This window comes from Phasianus colchicus, chromosome 1, assembly GCF_987193195.1.
Source record: "Phasianus colchicus chromosome 1, bPhaCol1.hap1.1, whole genome shotgun sequence".
In the NCBI taxonomy this organism is placed as follows: Eukaryota; Metazoa; Chordata; class Aves; order Galliformes; family Phasianidae; genus Phasianus; species Phasianus colchicus.
Genome location: NC_143436.1, coordinates 57,618,314 through 57,643,179, shown reverse-complemented (window position 1 = coordinate 57,643,179; position 24,866 = coordinate 57,618,314). Strand labels below are relative to the sequence as shown.

At 45.2% G+C, this 24,866-nt stretch overlaps 1 protein-coding gene across 8 annotated transcripts in view; it reads left to right on the top strand.

The window, feature by feature from the left end:
• The window catches only part of DENND2A (DENN domain containing 2A), a 57,596-nt gene that overhangs the window by 9,000 nt on the left and 23,730 nt on the right, over window positions 1-24,866 (top strand). For 4 of the 8 annotated variants that reach the window (XM_090144171.1, XM_090144151.1, XM_090144177.1 and 1 more), the window contains exons 2-7: window positions 12,723-13,934; window positions 15,441-15,568; window positions 18,746-18,867; window positions 21,752-21,949; window positions 23,115-23,208; window positions 24,454-24,504. In XM_090144171.1, coding sequence (XP_090000297.1) covers window positions 12,723-13,934; window positions 15,441-15,568; window positions 18,746-18,867; window positions 21,752-21,949; window positions 23,115-23,208; window positions 24,454-24,504 — 1,805 coding nt within the window. Of the gene's footprint in view, window positions 1-5,500; window positions 6,018-6,123; window positions 8,169-10,935; window positions 11,035-12,722; window positions 13,935-15,440; window positions 15,569-18,745; window positions 18,868-21,751; window positions 21,950-23,114; window positions 23,209-24,453; window positions 24,505-24,866 lie in introns of those variants that run through there. The other 4 variants (XM_031589787.2, XM_031589786.2, XM_090144163.1 and 1 more) reach the window with 3 other exon arrangements.

The following is a 24,866-nucleotide window of genomic DNA, read 5'->3' as shown; positions in this document are numbered from 1 at the left end:
TGCACAGATTCCCTGCTTGTGCTCCCTTATCGAACAGTTTTGTGCACGTGAAAGAAAGTAAACAGTGGAAATTAAAAGTCTTCTAGAATACATACTGCCTCTAGCACATCCCTTTGAGGAGAGTGGTGAACAATATGTACCTATTTGAGAAATTTCCAGTTTCTAGGTTTTCTTGAGAAACCAAGATGCTTTCACTAATTTTTGGTGTTTTTTGAACCCTGATTTCTCTGAAAGTGGAATGAATTTGGGAAGAAAATATTTTCTTTTTCTGATACCATAGTGAAAATGTACACCATCTATCAGCATTTGCCAACGCAGTCTTCCTGGTGGCCTCCCTGATAGCTTTCACTGAACTGCTGGAGTTCAGTGGCACTGCTGAATAACAGAGGAAGAACGGTGTGAACGTGTTAGAAATAGTATCGTTCTGTTTTTTGCAGTAGCAGACATTTTTTACTGCCACTTGGTGATCAGTTGGAGAGTTTTTCAAAGGTGAAAGGCAAAAAATAATCTACTGGAAAAACTGACTGTGGCAAGAAGGTTGGAACTTGTTGATCCTTGAGGTCTCTTCCAACCCAAGCCTCTCTATGATTCTATGAAAGGTGCTCAGTAATAGTGATTTAAAAGGGAGAGAGTTTTGCAATTTTTTGCTCATTTGTTTGATGTTTCACAAAGACAATGAGAGTGAATTATTTGTTTTGCTGTCACTGATGACAGATGATCATCTGGTGGTGCAGGCTGAGAGAGGGACTGCAGGAGGTCTCTGTTCTAGCCTTTTTGCTAAAGTGGGTTCAGTTCTATGTTCAGAGTAGGTTTCTCATGTTGGGTCTTCAGAAAACTGCAGAGATGGAGGCTGCAGTGCTGTTCCCATGCTTTATGATCCTCCTGGTGAAAAAAACCACTTTTTCTTAGGTCAGATCTGTCTTGTTTCCAGCTGTTCTTGTTGTCTCTCCTCCATCCAGAGAGAGGAGCACCCAAGGATGTGGTTTCATGTCATGTCCTGTTCTACATCAAGCTTTGCATTACAAGGGGTATTGCATTCAGAAAGTCAGTGCAGGCTCTGGGAACCTGGGTCCCAGAGAGACATCTGGACATGCAGACAGCAGCCCAGCTCCCACGTGGACATGCTCAGGTGCATTGCAGGATCAGTTTCCACCTCTGCTGAGCTGCTGGAGCATGAGGAAACCCTTTAGACTGTGTCTGAACTAACAGTTCTTCTGAGAGCGCCTTCTTCAGGACCATCTCAGCCATCTCCATGGCAGCAAGCTCTGCCAGCTGAACTTGGCACTGAGCTGCACAAACGTGTGGGCTGAGTGCAAGAGTCCTCAAGGTATGTCAGTGCATGAAGGTGCAGACAGATGTCTTGGTTTTCCAGAGGTGCTTAGGCAGCGTGTCCTGTTGCAATTGGTGAGAAAGGAGTAAGTGCTTATGGGGGCAGCAAGCCACACAGAAAGCAGCAGGGCAGAGGAGGAAGAGCTGTTCTCCCCCAGGATTTGGGGTTGGCTTTTCCCCCTTTTATTGGCCAGGAGTGCAGTGACCCACGTAAGCGCAGGGCTGGGGCCAGCTCCCTCCCCCTGCTTCCTTTCCCTGGCAGGGAACAGGCGCTCAGATTTCCTCCCTAGCGCAGGCGGATGGGGATGGCGGCTCTGGGCTACATTCCTTTTGGTACAAAAGAAAAGGAAAAACTGCTCTCGATGCAGGCAGATGGCTGACTGTTTCCTGGCAGCTCCACTGCACTGTCTTTTTTCCTATTGTCCTGACACACACACATATACACAGAGCAGCTTTCCTCCTGGAAAAAAATAATAAATGCAAGAGTTTGGTGGGGTTTTTGTTGTTGTTGTTGTTTTGGGGGTGCTTTTTTTTAAAAAAAACCTGTGCAGATTTCCTCCTCGTGATGGGTCAGCTTTGGCAGCTTACCCTACACCTGGCCTGGGCCCTGCAGGGAAGGCTGAGTGGTGTGGTGGTGTGTGCTGTGCTGCGCATGGAAGGTCTCAGTAAGAAATGGGATCTGCAGTAAGCATATCTGCATTTGCAATGCCTTAGGTATGCAGGAGGGAGGCGAGGAGAAGTGGGGTCTCCAGAACCAAAAGACGATCCCTGGGCGGCTCTCTGAGCTGGGAGGGTGATGCTCAGAGGTAAGCTGTGGGCAGGTCGCGGGTTTGGGAGGCTCTGAGGTCTGCTGGAGCACACAGCTGGTGATCCAAGGCCAGGGTGATGGGTGCTGCAGGAAGCTGTGTGCTGGACCCTCCTCGGGAAGGGAAGCAGTCAGCATCCTGCAGGGTGAAGGCCACCGAAGGAGAGAATTCGCTGAGGCTCGGTTTATCTTCCCCAATGATAACTTATTTTGGAAGAATTGTGAGTTCTTCATTTTAATGCTCTCATTTCCTTTCCCAATGTGAGACAATTTGTCTTCCTGCCAGGAAACTCTTTGCAGAGTTGCTCCTTGAAGGGACCTCTTTGGATCTTGCTTGTGCTAAAATATCAGAGGTTATCTCACTGCACTGAAAATTAATTCCAGTGTGGTTTATGCTCTGAACACTCTATTTTAAGGGCAGGTTGTTTCCTAAGTTGTCAAATGTTTGAGTTTCTTGCAAGCTTAACAATAACTCTGAATTGTTTCCAGTTCTTTTTACACTAGTAGTGATTTACTGTCAAGTAAGACTGGTGTATTTGTAATATTTGTAGCATTCCAATCAAAGGAATGAAAGAAGCTACACCAGTTGGCTACACTGGTAGAAATGTGCTATGCCACTAGAGTTTGGTCTTTGTTGGAGATGCTTCTACCGTATCTGTTCGGAATCCTGCCTGTCCTTGTGGCTGATGGGCTCTTCTGCTGGCAGATGTTGGCTCGTGTAAATCTGGTCCATATTTCTGTTGCTTTATTCCATATTGACTGCGGTCTTGTATGTGGGTAATTTCAAAGCCAAAGAAAACAGGTATGGAGTGCTGGCTGCACTGATGTCATCAGCAAGCTTGTGTTTGCTTCAGGAACACAGGATTCACACTAATGTCTTATTCAACCTTGGCTTAATGTAATTGAATTTTCTTTTGTGAGGATGTAAAGCAAAAGTAAATACGTTCAGCCTGGAGAAGAAAAGGCTTTGGGGAGACCTGATAGTGGCCTTTCAGTATCTAAAGGGAGGCTGTAAGAAGGAAGGGGACAGACTGTTTAGTGGGGTCTGTTGTGATAGAGCAAGTGGAAATGGTTTTGAAGTAAAAGACAAGATTTAGATTGGATATAAGAAAAAAAAAATTATAGTAGAGATGGTGAGACACTGGCACGGGTTGCCCAGACGTGGTGGATGCTCCATCCCTGGAGACACTGAAGATCAGGCTGGAGGGGCTCTGAGCACCCTGATCTAGCTATGGGTGATCCTGTTCATTGTAGGGGAGTTGGGCTGGATGGCCTTTAAGAGTACTTTCAAGCTCAGACAATTCTGTGATTCTGTGATTATCCCACTTTGAAATGAGCTAAGTGATTCCACCATCTTCACGGATGCGCTTATGTGAAATCTAAAGTGCACAGAGGTGGACTTGTATTGCCAAGACCTGGCACAGCAGAGTCATCCTCTACTTCTGCCTTCATCTCCCAGGGTCTTGGTTTCTCTGTCTGGATTTTTTTTTGTTTGTTTATGACTTTATTACAGAAAGCTGAGTCTGGAACATGTCATTCCACTAAGCATTGTAATTAGAATTAATTTCAGGAGCTAGAATGGCAATCATGGAATCATTGATAAAGTTGGAAAAGACCACTGAGATCATATAGTCCAACTGCTAACCCATCCCCACCATGCCTCCTAAACGTGTCCTTCAGTGCCACATCTACATGTTTCTTGAACATCTCCAGGGACAGTGACTCCACCACCTCCCTGGGCTAAATGCCGGAGTAATCTCTTCCTTCCCACGTGTAGGGAACCTGCTGTAGGAGTAAAGATGTCTCTAAGCAGTAATAGAAACCATTCTTGCCACCAGAAGAAATAACATAATTTACCATTTATACATCCAAGGCTTAACTAAATCTATGAATTAGGGAGTGTTGCTGTCATGCTAGACATGGTCCTGTTCCATCTACTGCTACCTCTGGAAATGCTGTGTTTCCAGCTGAGGGTGTGGTTGTCTGCAGGAAACTGGAGGGATGTTGAATTCCCTTTCAGCTGTTGTGCTTTTCTTCTGTTTGTTATATGTTTAAAGGGAGGAACAAAGGGAAAATAAGACAATGGGAAGTGTGGGACAAGTTTAATAATAGAGGGTGCAACTAGCCCCACCTTTAATAGGGCACAATTCGTATTGTAAGACTGTTTCCAATTTCTGCCTTTAGGTCAATTGTATCATTTTAATCTGCTGTTTCCCTTCTGAGTATTTGCCTCTGGCTGAATTGCTTTCAACCCTGCAACCAAAATATTTCAGCTGTTTTAGAGAGTGAAGCTAGGGAAGAAAATATACTACTTTATCTGTGTTTAGAATACATCAGGATTTTCTTTTGCTAAGATTAATCTTGTGCTTATTAACAGAAGTGCTATCTGTAGGTGAGGGATGCTGTTTGTATCAGGAATGCATCCTTTGCCACTCTGTTATCTTCAGATTTCCAAGGCTCTGTGGGAAGAAGATTTCAGTTTGCACACATGGCATGGAAGGACATGGTTTAGTGATGGGACTCACTGGGTTGTGTTAATGATTGGACTTGGTGATCTTGAAGCTGTTATGCAACCCTGATGATTATATGTTCAGCAGATGTTTGTTTTTTATTTTTGATAGCAAAAATCTCCATTGCCGTCCTTCCAGCTCACTGTGACAGACAGGTGACACTCATGATATCTGTGATATCCCTGTGGAGCATCACCTACAATCTTCAGCAAAGGGATGGTGGATAGAAACAGTGGGTAGGAAGTGAGAGTAGTTTGTCAGGGGTTTCTACTTTACCACAGAAGAAGGATGCTTTATTACAGAACAAGGACAGCCTATGGATACATTTGAGACCTGGGGTGATCCACCAACATTACCCACAGCAGCTCCTGCTCGCTCCCCTCTTTTCACTGCTGAGGGTTAGCTTCCTTTCAGAGCAGAGCCTTGTGCCACTGCAGCAGCAACTGTGATCCTATAATGAAATCCCAGCCGGAGAGTTGTATGGTAAATGGATACGTAGCATCTCCATTTCAGAGCCAAAAGTTGGCCTCTTAACCACAGGTACAAAATACATTGCTGTGATTTAGTAGGACTTCCCTGTGTCTCAGTCCAGAAATGATGGAGTAGAACTGGCAGTTACTTGTTTTCTCTGTGCCATCAATTATCCCTCTGGCACTATAATGGAAAAGAGGTAGAAACCACTTATTTTGCTGGTATCCAGGAAAGCTGAAGCCTGGATCAGAAAGGAAGGAAAAAAGCCTTGATCTCAGTCAAAGGCAATGTCTTGGGCATAAAGGTGCCATCATTCTGCTTCTAAAGAAATGCGTGCTATGCTTTGCACACATGAATATACAGTGGGAAATAGTCATGAGTATAAGGAGGGATGGAGAAGAGCAAAGAGACTGCTGATAGTGAGTGAGATAAGCATAAGATTAGCAGAAACTGGAACTCAAGTAGTGACCTCAGAGAGTTTAACCATGGTTGTATGTCCAAGTGGACACCTAGGGAGCATAGTCTGTTGCTGAGTACACAAGAAAGATGGTGAGGAACAAGCTGGAGAACATGAGAAAACTTAAGTAGGGGAAGACCAGAGTAGATTTTTGAAAGGCAAGCTGAGCTTAATGGTAGAATCAGAGAATCATGGAATAGTTTGGGTTGCAAGGAACCTTAAAGATCATCTGGTTTCAACCCCCACTAGGTCAGGCTGCCTATGACCCCCATAGCTGCTTTCTTCCAAACCTGGAACAGAGCCTATGATTCCTGAAGCTTCTGATACATACATACAAATCCCAGCAGTGTCTGTCCTGCCATCTTCCTGGAGCAACTCTTGCCTTGGCTCTTCTACTGTGTCAGGTGGCAGAGACCTGTGTGGGCCAGAGCACCAAACCATTTTGGTAAGTCCATGCCAGTTCTACTCTGATGCCATACTGTCTGAATTCAGTGTTTTGTTTCAGTTAGCCTTTAAAACAAGCAAACCTGAAGCTGAAACTTCTTGCAGTCTCTGAATGTAGTTTCCGTATGTGTGAAGCTGAGCACTCGGGTGCCACATTTGCAGTTGTCTGAGCAGTTCCTGTTGTGTCTTCCATGCATGCAGGCCGCAGCACTTGGGTACTCCAGCTTAGCCACAGGTGTTGGATGGACACATCTGCAGCCTCACTTGGCACAGAAGGGGCCCATTCTAGTGGTGAACCAGTGGTGGAACTGGTGCCTGCAGGGATTCTTTGCTTTATTTGGCAGGGAATGAGGAGGAGTGGTTGAGAACCTCCTTGCCTGCCCTTCTCAAGGTTCACCATGACGTCAGACAGTGCTGCAGTGCTTTTCTGATTTTTCATGACAAGTGACTGATGTCACTACCTGAGCAGAGAACCTTTCATTTTTTGCTAGTTCAGTGAGTTGTACTAGCCCAGCAAGGGCTTTACAAGCATCAGGGCTTGTACAAAGGAAGCAGGAGGAGTGAGATGGAAGGAATATGAGGGAGCACTCTTAGACAGTGACAGCTATGAGATCTAATCAGACACATGCCAAGGGCAAGGGTGAGACCACGTTGCTGGCAGCCAAAGGAGGAGCAGGGGTCCAGGGCAAAGGAGAAGTAGGGCAGTTCTCTTCACCACAGCGATCTATTGAACCAGGTCAGTGACAGTATAAGCAGGCCGAGTTTGTTTTGTGGGCTTAGAGGGGAGAGAAAATCAGTAGAATTGCATGATAAAATTAAGGACATACCATAACAGTGTTTTTGTGTGTGCAGACTGAATGCCAACCCTGCCAGCTTCTGCATTCCTTGAACTGTAACACTGGCCCTCTGACATGGGGGTGCTGCACAAGAGGGGCTGTGGTACTACCATTCCTTTGGGGATTTTGAAAATAGCTTGTTTTATACACATGGGATTCTCCTGACTCCCTTGTAAGCACTGTGGTAAGTTATCATAGATCAAAGGGAACAGTTAGGACAGAGTGAGGCAAGAGGGATAGGAAACTATGTGGGATCCAGCTCTGAAATGTCTTCTAAAATGTACTGTAGGAGTGTATCACTTCCCAGTCATTAGGCCTTCATGCTTATGTTTACATAACTTTATCCAACTTTTTCTCTTTTGCTTTTTTTTTTTTTAAATAAATGGCTTGAGCCTGGCAACTCACAGTTAGGATCCCATTGTGAATACAATGAACCAGCAATCCTGCTGTTAGTGCCTTCAGTCCCTTGCAGAGGGCGAGCAGCTTCTGGGGACTTCACATGGCTCCGTGCACAGCCTGGAGATGCTGCTTGGTGCTGGCACCACGCACAGGGTACATTCAGTGGCCCCGTGTGTGTGTTCGTGCACAAGAGCGCGTTTCCAAACTTGCCTCTTCCCCCAAAGGGAAACAGGCTCCAAACAGAGTAAGAGCTGGGGGAGGGAGCGTGCAAGGCTTTAACTCGTGGCGTAGCCTTACTCACGATTTTCCTGTTAGTGTTTTGTCTTCTTGGCATCCTTCCTGTTCTTTATATATGTACATTGTATATTGTTGTCACATTGTTCCTCCATGTATGTTGCATCCTTTGTTCTGCAGAGCACTGGGTTGGGAGCGTTGCTTGCAGGCTGTCTCTGGCTGCTGCAATTCACTGGCTCGAACGCAGAAGTTGTGAAAGTAACTGGAGAGGATATTTCAGTGAGCACCAAGGGGAAGAAAATGTGCGTGGGCTTTAAACGCAGCATGTCTTTATTCCTCTTGGATGAGAGCTTGACCAGCTGCGGGTCGCTTCTGGGGATGTGAAGCCTCATTGTTTGCATGCACCACTGTGGTGGCTGTGATCCCAGCTACAGGCTCGGATCCTATTTCTCTGTGAGGTGTGGTATAATTGGAGCAAAGGAGATCTTGAGACGTGGCCTGCAGCATATTGCAAGGGTGATACCCATCCCCAAACCACAAATCCTGCTGAAGTACGCTTGTTTCTTTCCCTATAAAGGTAATAGCAAAATAGGGAGGCCTGGAAAGCTCACCATGACCATTGCCTGACCTTACTGGAGACAAGACCACGTGTGTGACCCACGTGCAGGCTGCATACATTTCTGGTGAGGCAAACTGCAGGGTATTGGGTGCTTCCTAGGAAGTTTAGCTCATGTCCCAGTGGAAGACCCCTCTGCCCTTTGAGGGTAGGAACATGTCAGTGCTTCCTTTTCTTCCCCATTTACTTTGGAATTATGGTGTCCAGTGCTCTGCACCAGATGGGCACACTACTGACTGCCTTTTGATTGGAAGTGGGGAAGAAAGCATCTGGGAGGCAGAGGGGGGGAGGAAAACTTAAATTAGCAGAAAGCCTAACAGCTCTTGCTGGAGACAGATGATTACAGCTCATTTCAAGGCTGCTTCCTGCATGCCAATGATAGATCAGTAAACAAACGCCTCTTTGCAAACACAAAGCAGGCAGGAACTCTGTTTGGAAGAGAGAGGTCGGGGTAGGTCTTGCTCTGCTCAGTGGCAGGAAGCCCTATCACATGGCCCTGGGAAACATGAGGCCGGCTGTGCGGAGAAGCTTCTGCTGGGAGCTTCACATCCTTCCCAGAGCCCGCCAGCAGGTTTGGGAGCTCCCTCCTTCCTCCCCTGCCCTTCCTTCCCCGGTTTAATTTTGAGACAGTATCTGATGACGGCTTTGTTCCCCCAAACAATGAGGATTACCAAACTAATTGCAGTGATGGAGCTCTCCAAATAGGTCTTGGCATCTTCTCTCCCCTTTTATGACCTGGCTGCTGCAGGATCTACATGCCAGGCGCACGGCTCTGGGCTGTCGCTGCCATGGGTCTGTGCTTTGCATTGCGTGGCAGAAAGTTTGCATGTGGAAAGCAGAAGTGGGTCAAGAGGGACCTGCTTGGTGTATGTCAGTTCTCCTTAGGTCATCTGCAACCTGGACTCAGCTCTACCTGTGTGATCAATCTGAGCAGAGGGATGGGAGGCAGGAGAAATAGGAGCTCCCCTTGCCCTTTGCAGTGGCCTGCCATGCTAGCTCAGCGGGCCATTGGGCCATTGGCTCAACTGGAGCCAAACCTGGAGAGGAGGTCTACCCTTCATTTCCCACTGAAGGTGATTTTCCATCACTGCTCTCCCAGTTTCCTCCAGTCAAGCTTTGGGAGTGTCTGTGGGTCAGGTCTGCAAGCTGGTTCTGGTAGCCTTATTAACATGTCTCAGCCCCATCCCCTTTGCATCTCATTTGGGCTTGGGAGTGTCTTCATGCTAATTATCTGACTTTTGAGCTAGTCAGGACGTACCTCATTTCTGCTCTTTTGTCCCAGAGTTGATTTTTTTTTTTTTTTCCACATCTTCCAAGGTGTTTGGATATGTATACCTGGTGGTTGTGTTCATATTGCAGCATCTGATGCCTCGTTGCTTAGGAGACTCCTGGCCTCAGTATCAGGAGGCATTGAAGGCCAGGCTGGATGGGGCCCTGGGCAGCCTGATCTAGTGCTTGTTGTAGCAACTGGCAATCCTGCCTGCAGCAGGGGGGTTGGAACTAGGTCATCTTTGAGGCAAAACCTGGAGAGGGGCTGTACGTCCACTGCCTGCTGTTGGGAGGTGTCTTACTGCTAATGGCAGTGCCTGGGCATATTGATCAGTGACTCAGTGGTGCAGCACCAGGGCACTGTAAGGAAGCTGTAAGCCAAGTGCTATGCAGCCTCAGTTGCTGCTTTGCAGGAATCTGCTCTGGTTGCCTGGGTGAGTCATCTTTTGGACAGAGACACGGGCGATCATTAGTTTTCCATTATTTGCAATGCATAACAGTTAATGGATGCATGAATAGATTTTGTTTCTCGGGCTGGTAAATTTTCTTGACTGTTTTGCAAGGCTGCTCTGTGTCTAGAAGTGAAATGGGTATTTGTTCCAGTTCCTAATGAGGAAGAGAAGCCAAGGGGTTTATTGTCTGGGGAAAGAGAGTCTGCTAAATGGTTAGCCATGAGCTGCCCTGAATGTGTACACACTGAGTTGACCCAGAGTTCACTCCTCATCTTAGGAACACTGCCAGTGTGGGATAAAGGGAGGGAGAGAAAACTGGGAACAAACAAGACTGATTTTTTTCTTTCTTTCTCTCTGCCCAAAATACTCAAGCAGTGGAAATGAGAGATTCTTTTGTTCTTCAGTGTTGTTGGTATGCTTTTTTTAAAAGCTACAAGAACTGACTAAGCTTCCTGAGACACTCAGTCTTACTGCGGGGTGCTGGGCATGACAGGGTAGCGTCAGGCAGAGCAGGTGAGTGGATAGACTGGGGAAGCCACAGATTTTCCAAGCATGATGTCTGAGATGGCGAGCTCCTTCCTGCCCTGAGAGGTAGAGAGGGGACCAACAACCTGTCATGGCCCACTGGAGGGCACACTGCAACGTAACTACATGCTTCAGTGCATTGTATCTTGGTCATATAATGTTGAAGGGGTTGTTGTGACAACTGGAAGAGCTTACGTCATGTGGCCTTAGCATAGTTCTTACTAAAATCATTTTTGTTTTCTTGTTCTGTCAGTAGAAAAAGCCTAAATCCTCAGATTTTGGCAATAATAAAAGCATTCACAAAACATGCTATGTATTCAAATCACGGTACTGCAGTTGATACTGAGTCAGAGATTGTTCATGTTATCAAAACCTGTTTTAGCTCTTCCCTGGGCTTCTAAGGGCTGGTGCTGTCACCTTTCTTCCCATTTTGCAGATGGTGAAACTGAGGCTGTCCTCTGGGAGCTGTCATTTTGCTCCTGTTAATTCTCCTGGACTTCAGGAAGAGATGTATATGTGTTTGTTTATTTGCAGCAGGAGGGGAGAGCTAAGCACAGAATGACAGCTCTTCCTTGTGTCTGTCTGCAGGTGAACTGCTGCCCAGCTGTGTGCTGACATGATGACAGCTAGCAAGGCGGCCGATGTGAGCAGCAGGTCTGAGAGCAGTGTCTGCAAGTCTGCTGAGAGGTGGGAGTTTTCCAGGTTTCAGTGCTGGGCTGCTTTGCTTTCATTTGTTATCCCCAATAGAAAGAAAACCAAAAGAAGAAAATATTCTTTCAGCTTAACACTGCCACTCTCTACTCACATGTTAGATCACACCGCTGTATGCCTCAGGTGGCTTCATTGCCATCTCAAGGTTGCCATGTTATGTTTTTAGCATCCTGTCAGTGTCCTAGAGGCACAGTGCTAAAAGAGCTCTGCCCCAGGGCGGAATCATTGTGTTGATGATACCCCAGCTGCACTTGAAATCTTCAGCATGGAGACTCCTCAAACAAGCCTTACTGTCACCACCCCTAACAGGCTTTTCCTGGTGTCCACCCTTGGTTTCTAGTGCACAGTCCAGCCACCAATGTCACTGCCAAGCCTTGCTCCCAGGGAAAGGTCCATGGTGTTCACAGTGCCAGTTCTTGCCCCAAGCATGAAGTTGTCACTGAGACAGCTGGGAGTTAAATATCTGTGAGGCTAAGGAAAAACAGCATCTGGCTCAGGTCCTTCTGCTGAGAAACCCATCCCAGACTCAATTTGCACTACAACTGAGCCTGCAATGGCTGCCAGCATTGCTTAGCTCCAGGACAAAGCACAAGGCCTGCCAGCACTCAGGGTATCCAAGTGGATGTTCTTACCAGAGTGCTTAAGCTCTGGAAGAGGCACATTGATACATTTAGGTTGACAGCAATTTACAGAGTTGAATCTCAGTGTTGGTACTGTGGTTAAATGGGAGTCATGGTAAGGGCTTGCATCTCTGTAACTACCTTGTGTTGTGCTGGTATTCCTTTCCAAGCCCAAGCATTGCTAAGCACTGGAAAGTACTTCGGTTCAGAAGTATTTTGTGTTGGAGTAACTATTTGTCTGTCCAGCTGGAACTTTACTGTGTTGATATAATAACACAGCATTGAAAAGAAAAAAAAAAAAAGCACTTGGAGGTCCCCCAGATTAGAGACATTAGGGACTTTTTGATGTGGTTTGGACTCAAACAAATGAAAATGTTGAATCCCTTCTCTGAGAATGCTGAGCCTAGTGCTTGGGTGCTACATCACATCCTTTGCGCTGAGGGAGTGTGCCTGGGTGTGTGGGAGCCCAAGCCCACATGTTGCCTGGGGTGGTAGGGATGTAGAAATGTTGTAATAGAAATGCAGGGCTTGTATATTAATGTGCTCACGGGAACATTTGAATGAATCCAGACAGATCCTCTGAGGTGGATCTAGAGGAATGTTGGCTGTGCCACATGGTGTCTTCTCTAATAACAGCGATTTTGCTATTGTTTGTTAAGCATCAATTTTGTATTTATTTACAGTGGACCTGCTTAATGCCTTGAAGATGTACAAAACTACTGCACTTCTAAACACTTACAAAATTCTGTTGAACCTCTCATTGGTATCAGCATGTCTGTTGTACAAAAATTATTATCTGCCACCTACTTCTGCCACAGAGAAAGATTTCATTTCACTAGTCATAAAGAGAGGAACACTGTGTTTTGGTTATAAACACCATTTCCTTGGCATTCTCTCCCCCAAGCCTGTTTCTCAGGGGCTCAGTGTGAGCATCCTGTCCTGTTACCAGATTTGTAAGTAGAACTTGTGGAGCTGATGGACTGACTAAACCAAGGGTGAACAATGGCAGTGAATGTCTCTTCTCTTTTTCTCTTTGGTGTATAGGATCAAACTTGCAGATAAAAACAGTACAGCGGCAGTGAAGGAATTAGGAAGACTTCTGTGTGGATCTTCAAGTGAGAGATGTTCTGAAGGTATCTCTGTCACCCTGAGTTTAACACCTGAAGCTGAACCAGTTTCTTGCGTGGTGAAGAACCCTCTGGGAGCCTTGGAGAACTTGATGCTCGATCCAAGGCTAGACTGCTTTCAGCAGAACATGCTCAGTCCCAAAATGATCATCAGTGACCCATCTGTGGATCTGAACGTTAAAGAAAACAGTAGAATCATCAGGAAACAGATAGGAGGTACTCAGAGTACACGGACACCTGGAAAAATTGGCTTGAGGAATAAGTCCTTCAGCATCAAGGACAAAATTTCAGAGTGGGAAGGGAAAAAGGAAATGCAGTCTGCTCCTCGTCGAGAGGAGGAGCAAGGGACTAAAGAGGAGCACAAGATACCATGTGTAGTTGAGAAGACAAGTGGAGAAGCACTGACGTCTCGGAAAGTGGAGACCAAGAGACTTATGAACTGGGAGCTGGAGTGCAAAGGGGCAGGCAAAGAGAATGAGCGGAAAGCAGGAACTCCGAAAGGCATGGGGCAGGGAGCACAGCGGAAAGGGGAAACAGAGAAGGATGAGGAAGTGCAGTCCAGCCTTGGAAAATGTAAAGAAGTGAAAGGTGGGAAGTGGGAGGTCCAGAAGGAGAATCTTTCAGTGCTTAGTCAGGTCAAGAAGCTGGAGCAGGCTTTGAAGGATGGCTCAGCAGAGCTGCAGCCACAGTTGCCTGGTACTTATTACTCCCCACAGTGCTTGCAGGAGAAGGCAGCACAAGGACACGCTGCTCCAGAGGGCCATGAGAGCATATGTGGAACTGAGCTCAACAAAAGGCTTCTTGGTTTGGACTCTGAAATCAGCGAGCCAATTTTTGGGACTCTAGAAGAGGTAAGAACTTCTCATGTGAAATCCAAGGACTGCAATACAGAAAATGTGTACACAGAACCAGGGGTGCCAGAGAAGAAACCTTTCATCAACCCACTGCCAAAGCCCCGGCGGACTTTCAAACACGAGGGGGAAGAGGACTGGGTGCCAGCAGCTAGGAATAAGAGAAACTTGCCCCCTCTGCCATCCATTCCTCCCCCTCCTCTCCCCTCCTCTCCTCCTCCATCAGCTGTCAGCAGGAGGCTTTGGAGCGGGAAGCACAAGAACAACGCTGACCACAGGTAATTGGGTTGTGTTTCACAAAGGTGTTGGTCTTAATGATGGGGTACCCCCCCACTTCCCATATCTCTTTGGAAAAGCTGCATCTTCCTCGGTCACACATAATCCCCAGTAAATTAGAGCCTTGCTTGCCATGATCTGCACTAAGTCATGTAAAGATGGAGCACAGCCCTGCCAAAAAGGGCGAGCTGGACATGAGCCAGCAACGTGCCCTTGCAGCCCAAAAAAACCAGCCATATCTTGGGCTGCATCAAAAGCAGTGTGGCTAGCAGGGCGAGGGAGGTGATCCAGTCCCTTTTCTCTGTGCTGGTGAGATTGCTGTGTCCAGATGTGGAGTCTTCTGTACAGGAAAGACATAGATCTGTGGAGTGCATCCAGAGGAGGGCCACATTCCAGGGAATGGAACACCTCTCCTACAAGGACAGGCTGAGAGAGCTGGAGTTCAGCATGGAGAAGAAAAGGCTCCAGGGACACTGGAGAGTGGCCTTTCAGTATCTGAAGGGGAGCTACAGGAAAGAAGGAGACAGACTCTTTATCAGGAGCTTCTGTGTTGAGGCAAGGAGAAATGCTCTCGAATTAAAAGGGGAGGTTTAGATTGCATTTAAGGCAGAAGTTTTCAAATAAGGGTTGTGAAGCACTAGAACAGGTTGCCTAGAGAGGTGGTGAAAGCTCTGTCCTTGGAGACACTCAAGGTCAGGCTAGAGGGGCTCTGAGCAATCTGATCTAGTTGTGGTGTCCCTGTTCATTGCAGGGAAGTTGAACTGCATAGCATTTAAAATCCCTTCCAACTCTAAGGATTCTGTGATTCTAAGGTATCTCTGAGAACTTTGAGCAGTCAGCATAACTTCATGGGGTAATTGTGAAGAGATATGTCATGGTAGATTGGGCTTTAAGGTCACTGCATTAAGTTGCTTAGCCTTCAAGCCCAAGATTGAGAGGGTTGTGCTATTTTTGTGTGCTTTGTTTTGTTTTTAGCAAAAACAGTGATTGTAAAATAAATACAGCTGATCTGGAAGCAGCTCTGGGATGATAATCTCTAGACTCTTCCACAACATTTTCACTGTTAATAGTAAACTTGTTCTTCTAACTGAATCTACTGTGTATTATTTTCCTGGAACACTTTCTTGTCTTTTTTCTCTGCCCTCGTGATTGTAGCACATTTTTGAGGCAAGGAGAATAGAACACACAGCTGCATGAAATGTCACATCAGAATTCCTGGTTTGGGTGCTGGAGGGAAACTGAAACTCTCCAGGTTTGTCAGTGGAGGACTCGTTAGTTTTTATCCTTTTTAGCACCCAACACTTGAGTACTGCTGTCTGTACTGCTGAGAGACCTGATTTTGGGAACCCCTTACTGCTGGTGAGGGTGGAAACTCCTATGCCCTAAATGGGACCTGTGTGGTCTAAGGTTCTGTGTAGTGTTGTGAATGAAGTACAAAATGCTGTGATTTGGCTGTAAAAGCTGCATCACTCTCCTCTTTCTTCCTTTCCTCTCCCATCAACGTGCAGGAAGTCGTACGAGTTTGAAGACTTGCTGCAGTCATCATCAGAGAATGGAAGGGTGGATTGGTACGCGCAGACCAAGCTGGCCCTCACACGCACTTTATCGGAGGAGAACGTCTATGAAGACATACTGGGTAGGAGCTTTGGCCAGGGAGGGATTTGACTGCGAGCACTGAATAACGCAGAGGACTTGTGGTCAACAGCCCCGCGTTGGTGGTGCTGATTGAAGTTTGTTTGTTATCCACATGCAAAACAGATTTACGCAGATCATAGTTTACACGATTTACTTGGCTTAGTCATAAGAAAAATGGACCAAATACTTCAAAATTCGTCGGCTTCAAAGATGAACCCGAGGAATGTGGGGACCAGCTTTTAGTTTTTGCTGGTGTCTGTCCTTTGTCTTCCTTGCATCCCGTGGACAAGCTCTCACACCTCTGGTTGTGAGCTTGTCACCGATGAACATCATGGTAGATCACTGAACACAGAACATAGAATAGAAGCATCCCTCTTGAAAAAGCCTTTGTAAGTTTCTGTAGCTGTAGGCTGGGTTGTGTAAGGCTCTTGGCTGAGTTTAGCAGAGTAGGAATAGAGTGGCTGCATCAGCTCTGATCATGCAGCTGTTACCTACAGAGGTGGTCTGCACTGTTCAGCAGGGAAGGCAGCTGCACTTTTGCAGGAGCAATCAGGGCATTATTATTTTGATGCTAATAAAATCTCATTGTATTTGATTAGAAAGATCTCTGAAATGAATGCTGTTCCTTTGGGATTGTTTGCAAAAAGGGTGATGCCAAATGGAAAACTCTTTTGTGAAGCTAAGTAGCCATTTGTCTTTATCTTCACTCTATTTGAGGGCCAAAGATCCAGGGGATGTCTGAACAGCTGGTATTTTTTTTTAATGTGTGTGTTTTGGGGCGTGGTGGGAGGTCTCAGAAATCACTATGTAGCTGTCACCTTGTCAGCTGGAATAACAAGGATAGCATTACCGGGTGGCTGTGTATGCAAATCCATCCATCCAAACACAAGCACACCCATGTGCCCCGAGCTTGCAGAGAACTTCAATACCAGGCTGAAATTCCTCTCCCCTCCTGTGTTCAATTGCAAAGATTAGAAGAAAACAAAGTTACAGACAATTGTCAGCTAATGGGGCATGATTTGTTTTGTTTTGGTTTGTTTTATTGTTGCATATTTAGGCTTTGCCCAAAGTCAGTGATCTTTAATTGGTTCCTGCAGTCCTGGTTGGTCTTACCATGAGAGCTTGGGAAAAGATATGGAAGGGGCAACTCCAAAAAAGCCAGTTTTGTTCTTTGCAAGACCACAGGATGGGCACAGTCCACGGAATATAAACAACATGTGAAAACCACACCTGTGGAGGAGTAATGGGGACTGCTGGTAGCCCAGAGAGATGGTGGATGCCCCATCCTTAGAAACACTCAAGGTCAAACTAGACAGGGCTGTGAGCACCCTGATCTAGCTGTAGGTATCCCTGTTTATTGCAGGGCATTTGAACTAGATGACCTTTAAAGGTCCTTTCCAACTCAGATGATTCTATGATTCTGTGTTAACTGTGTGCATCCACAGTGCATGCAAGCACACATGCACACCCCGAAGACATGTGCATGACTTGGGGAGGGTTCAGCTGCTGGTGGGAGATATGTTGCCCTTTCCAGAAAGTTACACAGATTCTTTTCATATGCATCTTTTTACCTGTTTGCCATTGCTTAGGTGGAATACTGGAAGCTGTACTGGGCAGATGAATATCAAGGTTTATGTGTCAGAAAGAGGCAAAACTGGACGTGCTGGCAAGCAGTTTGAGGATGAGGTTGGCAGCAGAACACAACCTCATTCTTCTTTCTCCAGTCCACCCAGTATGTGACTGCTGAAATACATCCTCAGCTGTGATGTGTGCCATTGGATTTAGAAGGTGGAACCACTTCCAAGGACTAGAGCATTTATGCAGAAAAAATGTTAGCACAGACTTACTTTGCCAATATCACACAGGTTTACCTTTTCCTTCTTGGTGAATTCAGGTCCACCACTGCAGTGTGAGTCTCCCTAAGCAACAGACAGAAGTCAGTGTTGAAAAGGCTTGGGTTTCTGTCCTTGTCTGAAGACTTCAGTTGCACTCCCTTCCCGGCAGGGCAATCAGGTTGGAGCACACCAAATTGGCAGATCCTGGAGCCATCCACAGCCATCCACAGCTCTTGCTCCCAGATGCCTGCAGTGTCTCTGGTCTCCAGTCTTAGCTCTCAGTCAAGCATTACATGAATGCAGCAGAAAGGCAGTTGCTCTGCCCAGCTGTCCACTGGGATGTCATGAAAAGGTGCTGATGAAAAGAGAAGTCTCATAACCAGTTGCCTGCACTCGAAGGTGCTTGGACTGAGACTCTGTCGTTTTTTTAGGATGCTCAGTTGATGATACCACAACCTGCTTTTTCAGAATGGTGTACTTTTCTTTGAAGATGCTTATGTTAGTGTTTTCCACACTGCTGAAGATTGGGGTGTAAGAAGTTCGTTATATTTAATCTTGGGTATTTAAAACTCAAACTGGTCACATACCTCAAGAATGGGATACCTCTGGGTGGTCATTCAAGCTTAAGTTTTTGAGAGGCTCTCATATAAGAATGGATCAGATCTTACTTCAAATGGCCTTTTTATTACCTCCTTTTCTTTTTCTCTCTCTTTAGAGAGAGAGCATCCTGGCTTTGGATGGCCTGGATTAGGTGAATCCTTTCCTCTTTCTAAGGTGGGGTTTGTGGGAACTGAGGCATTCATGATTGGCAGATGTGTTCAAAAGCCTGTATTGTGTACCAATCATCCATGCTGTGGCAGTCAGCCCAAGAACAGTGCTGGCTCCACTTAAATGATGACCAAAGGTCTCTCTAAATGTGGGGTTCAAATGGAAAGGGGACTCTTATGCTATCTTTTGGCTGACAGTTTCATTCAGAAATAATTTTAAGCAGGAGACTGGAAAGATGGAAATATAATTATGGACCACTGTGCATGAGAAACTCACAGCTCCTCTGAAGAGAAGGAAATGGACTTGAGGACTTGCTGCATCTTTTCCATCTGTAGTTTCTGTGATATGTTCCTATGGCTGAATACATCAGTGTCAGGGTTTGGACACTGTCCAGTGAGCAGCTGGACTTCTGGGGCTGTGGAGAGAATGAAGCAATGGCAGGAATGCTTGAGAACAGGTCTTTATGTCTGATGTGGGAGGTGGGAGAAGTCCTGCAGATCCCCAAACAGATTTTTATGGCAAACCTCAAGGATTTTCTGCACTTACAGTCTCTTGTTTGTGGCTTTTTACTGCAGATCCACCATCTAAGGAAAACCCTTATGAAGACATTGAGACCAACAGCCGCTGTTTGGGGAAGAAATGCGTCCTGACCTTCCCAGCATCCCCCACTTCTTCAGTACCTGGGACTCCCACTAAGGTACTTTGTTTCAGGTGGCCAAATCTCCAGCTCCAGAGGTCCTTGGGTGAAATCTTGTTTCTGTGTGGAATGGTGGAGTTTTGCTTCTGACTTTTATAATGTTAGAATTTGCTGCCTTTTTGTCTTTACCACTGATAAGAGTATGATGTAATAGAAGAGGATGCGTTGCCCTTTAGCAAAGTAGAAACAACATTCCTTTACACAAATGTTTTCTTGGCTTTCACTTTTTTTCACACCTGGGCTCCTTTCCCTGGTACTTTGCATCTGCCACGCACTAAGGAGCAATTGGCCTGAAAAAGACTGAATTATTTGTTGTTACACTGGAATTTTACACAGCTGCAATCCAAGACTAATGTAATAAAAGGATGGGAAGAAATCCTCTTCTCAATCTAATTTATATACAAACGTGTGTCCCCAGATTTTTTTTTTCTGTGTCATTGTCCTCTGAGTGATTTTTGCAACTGTATAGCTAGAAAATAACAAGAGTTCATATATGCAAAGAGTACAGCAGTGACAGCTTGTGACTTCAGCCCCTCACCTCTGGGAACCTGCCTCCAGATCCTTAATGAATTCCAAGTGACAATGAACTCAGATCTCTACTTTCCTCGGGACAAATGAGTTTAGGAGCAACAGATACAAAATGGGAATCCAGAAATGGGCATGTTCATGTCATCAGGTTGTTTGGATTTGGGAATTATCTCTGAATCCATAGAAAAATCCCAATATGTTTTCTAGTGAGTGTTCTATCTCACTGGCAGAAGGGCTACATTGGCAGGGATGGGAGTGAAAATGAGCTGCTATGTCTTTGCCTTATACCTGTACTGGGACAAAAGTTCAGTACTAAATGTGTTCCAGATATTAAAATGAGAGAAGAATCTAGTACATGAAAGCTCCTCCTTCCCTCCTTCATAGAGGGTGTTTTAGTGCTTGGATAATCAGAGCCCTTGGACAGTATGAGTCTGTGTTGATGCCAAGATACCTCTGCAGACCTTTCCTTTGGGATGCCAGTTCTGATCTCTGCTTGATGGGACGGGTTGCTGGTAACCAATGCAATGCTAGACCTGGGCTTAGTGAGCCCATCCTAAAAGGATGTCCCTGCTAGCAGCACACTTACAAACAGATGCCACTTTCCTCCTTGGCAGTGAAACCAAATGAAGAGGCAAAGCATTAGTCTTCACATCATGCTCAGAGCTCATTGAGGCCAGTCCTGAGCTGGTTTGCCTGCTTCCTGTTCCCTATTTAGATTGTCCAAGCCTAGAACAGAAGGGGCAGAAATAATGTTGGCAACAACTGTGTACATTGCAGGTAGTAGGGATATAACTGAAAGGTTTTCCTATGCTCTCCAAGTTGCAGCTATTATTGGCTATTTGTTGACTGTTTGTTACCCAACATTTTGAGAAGTCAGTGCAGCATTTCTGGGTGTGCTCCTCTTTTCCAACCAGCTTAACCAGCAACTGAAGTTTTTCTTAATAACTTAATGCTTCCAAATGAAAATTGTCCTGCAGTTATGAATCTGTTGTACTAGTTAGGTCTAGAGCAACATGAGTCTGTACATGAGTGTTGGAATGAAGTTATTTTCTGTCAGACAGCTTTGCAGTTGCTTGTGTACCTATTTCCCACCCATACTGTGTAAGTGGTGCCGCAGTGTTACTCAGGAATGTCTTTCACCCTAAATATGTTTCCCAGCAGGACAGTTACTGAAGAACTGAATGGAAGTAATTATGTTGCACTATGATGCTTTGACATCCCAAAGCTGTGATTTGCATCAGTCAGAGCAGAAGTATTGCTGCTCTCTTGGCAATGATCTGGCTTGCAACTGCACTATGAATCACACTGGAGAGCGTGCCCAGGATGGAGTCTGGACAGATTTCAGTTGTGGTTTATATCACTAGTGCAGGATGAGATTGCTCAGTGCAAAGATTCTTCCAAGAGTCATTTTCATGTGTGACTTCTCTGTGGGTGGTATGCCTTTTTGTGAGTGTTCTGCAAACCATTCAGAGACACCTGAGCTAGCCTGAATGAATGTGTCAGTCTGGCTAGTAAGTCTGCTGGATATATCTGTTGAAGTAGACAGACCATTGTGCTACCTCAGATAGTGCTGGACCGACTTGATGAGAATAAGCTTAGATACCTCTCACCTTCACTTCCCAGTGCCATGTTGAGATAAGCTTTGGTATATATGGTGCCTGAAAAAAGCATGACTTAAACTTACTATAATCACTGGTAAATAGAAGACAAAAAAAAGTTCTTACCATTCTTTCTTGTGAGTAGTTTGTTCTCCTTTATCTAGAGCTGAGCTTTCTGCTTTTCTCTGCTGTTTTTGGTCAGGGACTTTAAACTTCACTCTGGTACTGGAATATCTACTGTTATGCTCCCACTAAACTTGCTGCTGGGATTAGGGGGGAACCAGTTTCCCTAATTGTCCTTCAGGACTTTTCTTGCATCGTCCTCTGAAATATTTAATTCTCAATCCTGACAGAGACAGAATATTCAGCCACACTGGCCATGCTTTTCATCTGGCCTCACTACTTCTCTCTTCCTCCTGACCACTGCTCCTTAGCCCACGTGCTTGTGGCTGTCTGGTTGTTTACCAACCTCTGAATTGCACACTAGAGTAAGGCTTCTTGACCAGCCTCTGAGACTGTGTTATGTTCTGGAATGAACATGGGATGGTTAAATTGCTGTCCACATAGTCGTGGCCTAGCCTAGCAGCTGGATGAATTCCTTGTGTGTGCAGGAAATCTCTGAGCATTCTTAGAAATCAGGCTATTTTGCCAACTGAGTGGAGAGGGCTCCCCACCAAATTTACTACTGTGACATTGTTAGCAATGAAGCAAGGTATATGAAGTGCTGCGTTCAGTCATTCCTTCTCTTCCATTTCCAGTTGCTTTCCAAGCCCACTTTTTTTCGACAAAACTCAGAGCGGCGGAGTTTCAAACTGCCAGATATAAGGAAACTGAGCCGTGATGGAACCGGGTCACCATCCAAAATCAGCCCTCCCTCAACTCCCAGCAGTCCAGATGACACCTTCTTCTCCTTGGGAGACCCTCAGAATGGCAAGAGGAGAAGGAAGATTCCCAGGGTAAATCTTGGTCTTTCTCTGTTTTTCTAGTTTCTTCAAGCTGGAACGCAAGTATGAAAGAGCTTTCTTCAGTTTCCAGTGTGATATCCCTGCATTACAGCCATTGTCCTTGCAGTTGACTTGACTTGTGTTTAACTCCCTTTCTGCCTGAAGGGGAAGGTAAACAAACATCTCTGCAAGTTTCATCTTGCCACATCATGAGATATGTGAAAATCTGGCATTTGATTGTGATGAAGGGCATTTTCTGGAGTGACATCTCCTAGTCTGTCTTTGGGTACAGCATGACTCTGTTTCAATTTGATTTTGTTTCAGAACTATCAGGAATTGTATTCAGTCTAAATGAGGCTTGGCAGCAGGCCATCTTTTGAATATTCCAAAAGCACAGTTACAAAAACAAAGTTTTGTGTCATAGTCTTTGCAGGACAAGCAGAGACTACCAAGGCCTATGTGTGGTGATTTTTTTCCTGAACCCATAATTTTCATTTTGGGGAAAAAGGGACGTGTTTGTTTATCCTATTTGTTTCCTGCCTGCCAGATCTGTATCCATATTTGCATATATGATTTTTGAGTGTCCTCTTGGAGTACCTCAGCTCTTCAGGAATGAGCCAAAGATTTTCCCATTATTCCTACACTGTGTGCACGTGCTTGAACTGTCAGTGGGTTTGCACACACACCTGTGTCAACTGAAGGGAAGGTTATGTTGTGTATTTACTGGGCAGTGCCCCTGAGCAGTCTTGGAGGGCAAGTTCAGAAGTGAGATTTTACTGTGTCGATGGCAAGACCAACATGAGGCTTGAGCTGGGCAACTGGATGGAGCAACACTTCTACATCAGATTATCCTGTCTCGCGTTTAAAAATTTGGATTGATCACTTGACCAGGTGCATGTGGATCAGCAGATACCTTTTAACTCAGAGCATAAAGATGTTTGCTCTCATCCTGCTATGCCAGCACAACTGTGCTGTTCCTGTGTCAGACACAGCACAGTTACTCTGTAAGTTACTGTGCAAGGCAGATGCTGATAACCACTGATTTGGGGCATCCAGTGAAGTGGTACAGTACAGCCAGGACTGGGAAGTGAAACACTTCTCCTGAAATTCTAACATTCTTTCTTGCCTGGGGAGGAAAATAACCTTTTTTTTTTTTGCTTGTGTTTTTGATGAGCAGCTTGTGTTGAAAATCAATGCCATTTATGAGGCACGGAGGGGAAAGAAACGTGTCAAGAGACTATCGCAGTCTACAGAGAGCAATTCAGGAAAAGGTAAAGGAACTTTGAATCTTTGCATATTTAAGACTTTTTGAGAACTTGCCATAGAGTTTAAGCTGACTTCATGTCTCATGTGATGTTTTTTTAATGCTTCTTCCTGTCTGGCCTGACACTGTGCTGGGGCTTCCACCCCTTCTTTTGGAAAGATAAAGATTGTTCTGCTGCCCAGGGGCCTTTCATGACAAGGCACTCTTTTGTTTTCTTCTGCTTCATTTTCTCTTCATGGCTTTATTTGATAACCTCCTAGGTCATACCAGAAATGTTTCCACTTTTTGCTGTTTATTTCTGAAACTGGCAATAAGCTTTGGAGAAGGATTTTCTGTCCAAAGAGTCTTGATTTGTTGAGATCAAAATATTTTGTGGGAATGTGTCATTTTAATGAACTGTCCAATAGAAAATAGTAGATTTTGAAGCAGTTCTGCTTTCTTCAACATTTATAAATAGACTTAGTTGGGAACCAGGGTTTCTAGACTCTGGACCGTAGAACCATCTCCATTTTCTCAAGACTGAGATTTTCAGCCTCTCACTGTTGATCAGCAGCTCACCACAAGTGTTCAGGTACTCCAAAGCAATTATTTTTAAACATCTAATCTCTGCAAAACTTTAAATTAACATCGTTCCAACACAGTTATTTTTTTTTTTTTAACACCCTAATTTCTAGTAAAAGGTGGCCTACAGCTTTGTTTCTTTCCCACAATTACTTGTTATTGCTTATCCTGTTCTTTTTATAAACTAGATGAGTGGGTGTGTTTAGGTGAACCTTCAAGGGAAGCATCCCAGACTGGTCTTTCCATTTTTTTATACTCTTCTTTGAAGCACCGACACAAACAGGCTGTTGGACAATATAGGCCTTGAGTCTCATTCATTCTGGCAATTTTGTTTGTTTGTTTCTACCCTTTATCCCACATGCTACTGCATATTAATCAGTGTTTTGCCCTTGTGTCATGCTTGTACAAACAAGGATGGAAAGACTGTTCTGACATTTTATTCTTTATCTAATGGCTGAGCAGAATGGATTTTGTTGCATTTTTTTTTGGTTCCCCAAATGAATGAATGGGAAAATACTGAGGGCGGTGGGTTAAGCATGGGTATGTGTGTCCCTGAAAAGTTAGAGGCACTTGAGATTTGTGCTGTCTTCCCCCTGAGGTTGTTAGACCTAGCTTTCTCATGTCAGTGATAGGAAATGCACTGTTATAAATAGGCTTCACTTACTTTGTTTTCCCCTTTCTTATTTCCTAGTTACAGATGAAAATAGTGAATCAGACAGCGATACTGAAGAGAAACTGAAAGGTAAGGCAAATGTGTGAAGAGAACTAATGGCTCCTGATAAGCTCTCCTCTGCATTCTTGGGTCAAGATCTTTCCTCTGTGTTGCGGCTTTGGAGAAAGAGCTTCTTTTTACTCAGACCACAGTAAGAGAACAAAGATCTGAAAACTGCAGGAGAAAACACAAGGGTAAAGGGCTATTGAAGTTCAGAATAAACTGTTCCAATTGGAACCAGAATCTGTTCCAGTTTGCTTCAAAGCTCTTCACACTATCATAGGAGATGGTTTATATGCTGTGGAAATAAAATGAGGTTTTTCTAAGTGCACAGGTACTAACGTGCAAACAAGCTGACAGGGGCAGTATGGCAATGGACAGTGTGTTCAGTA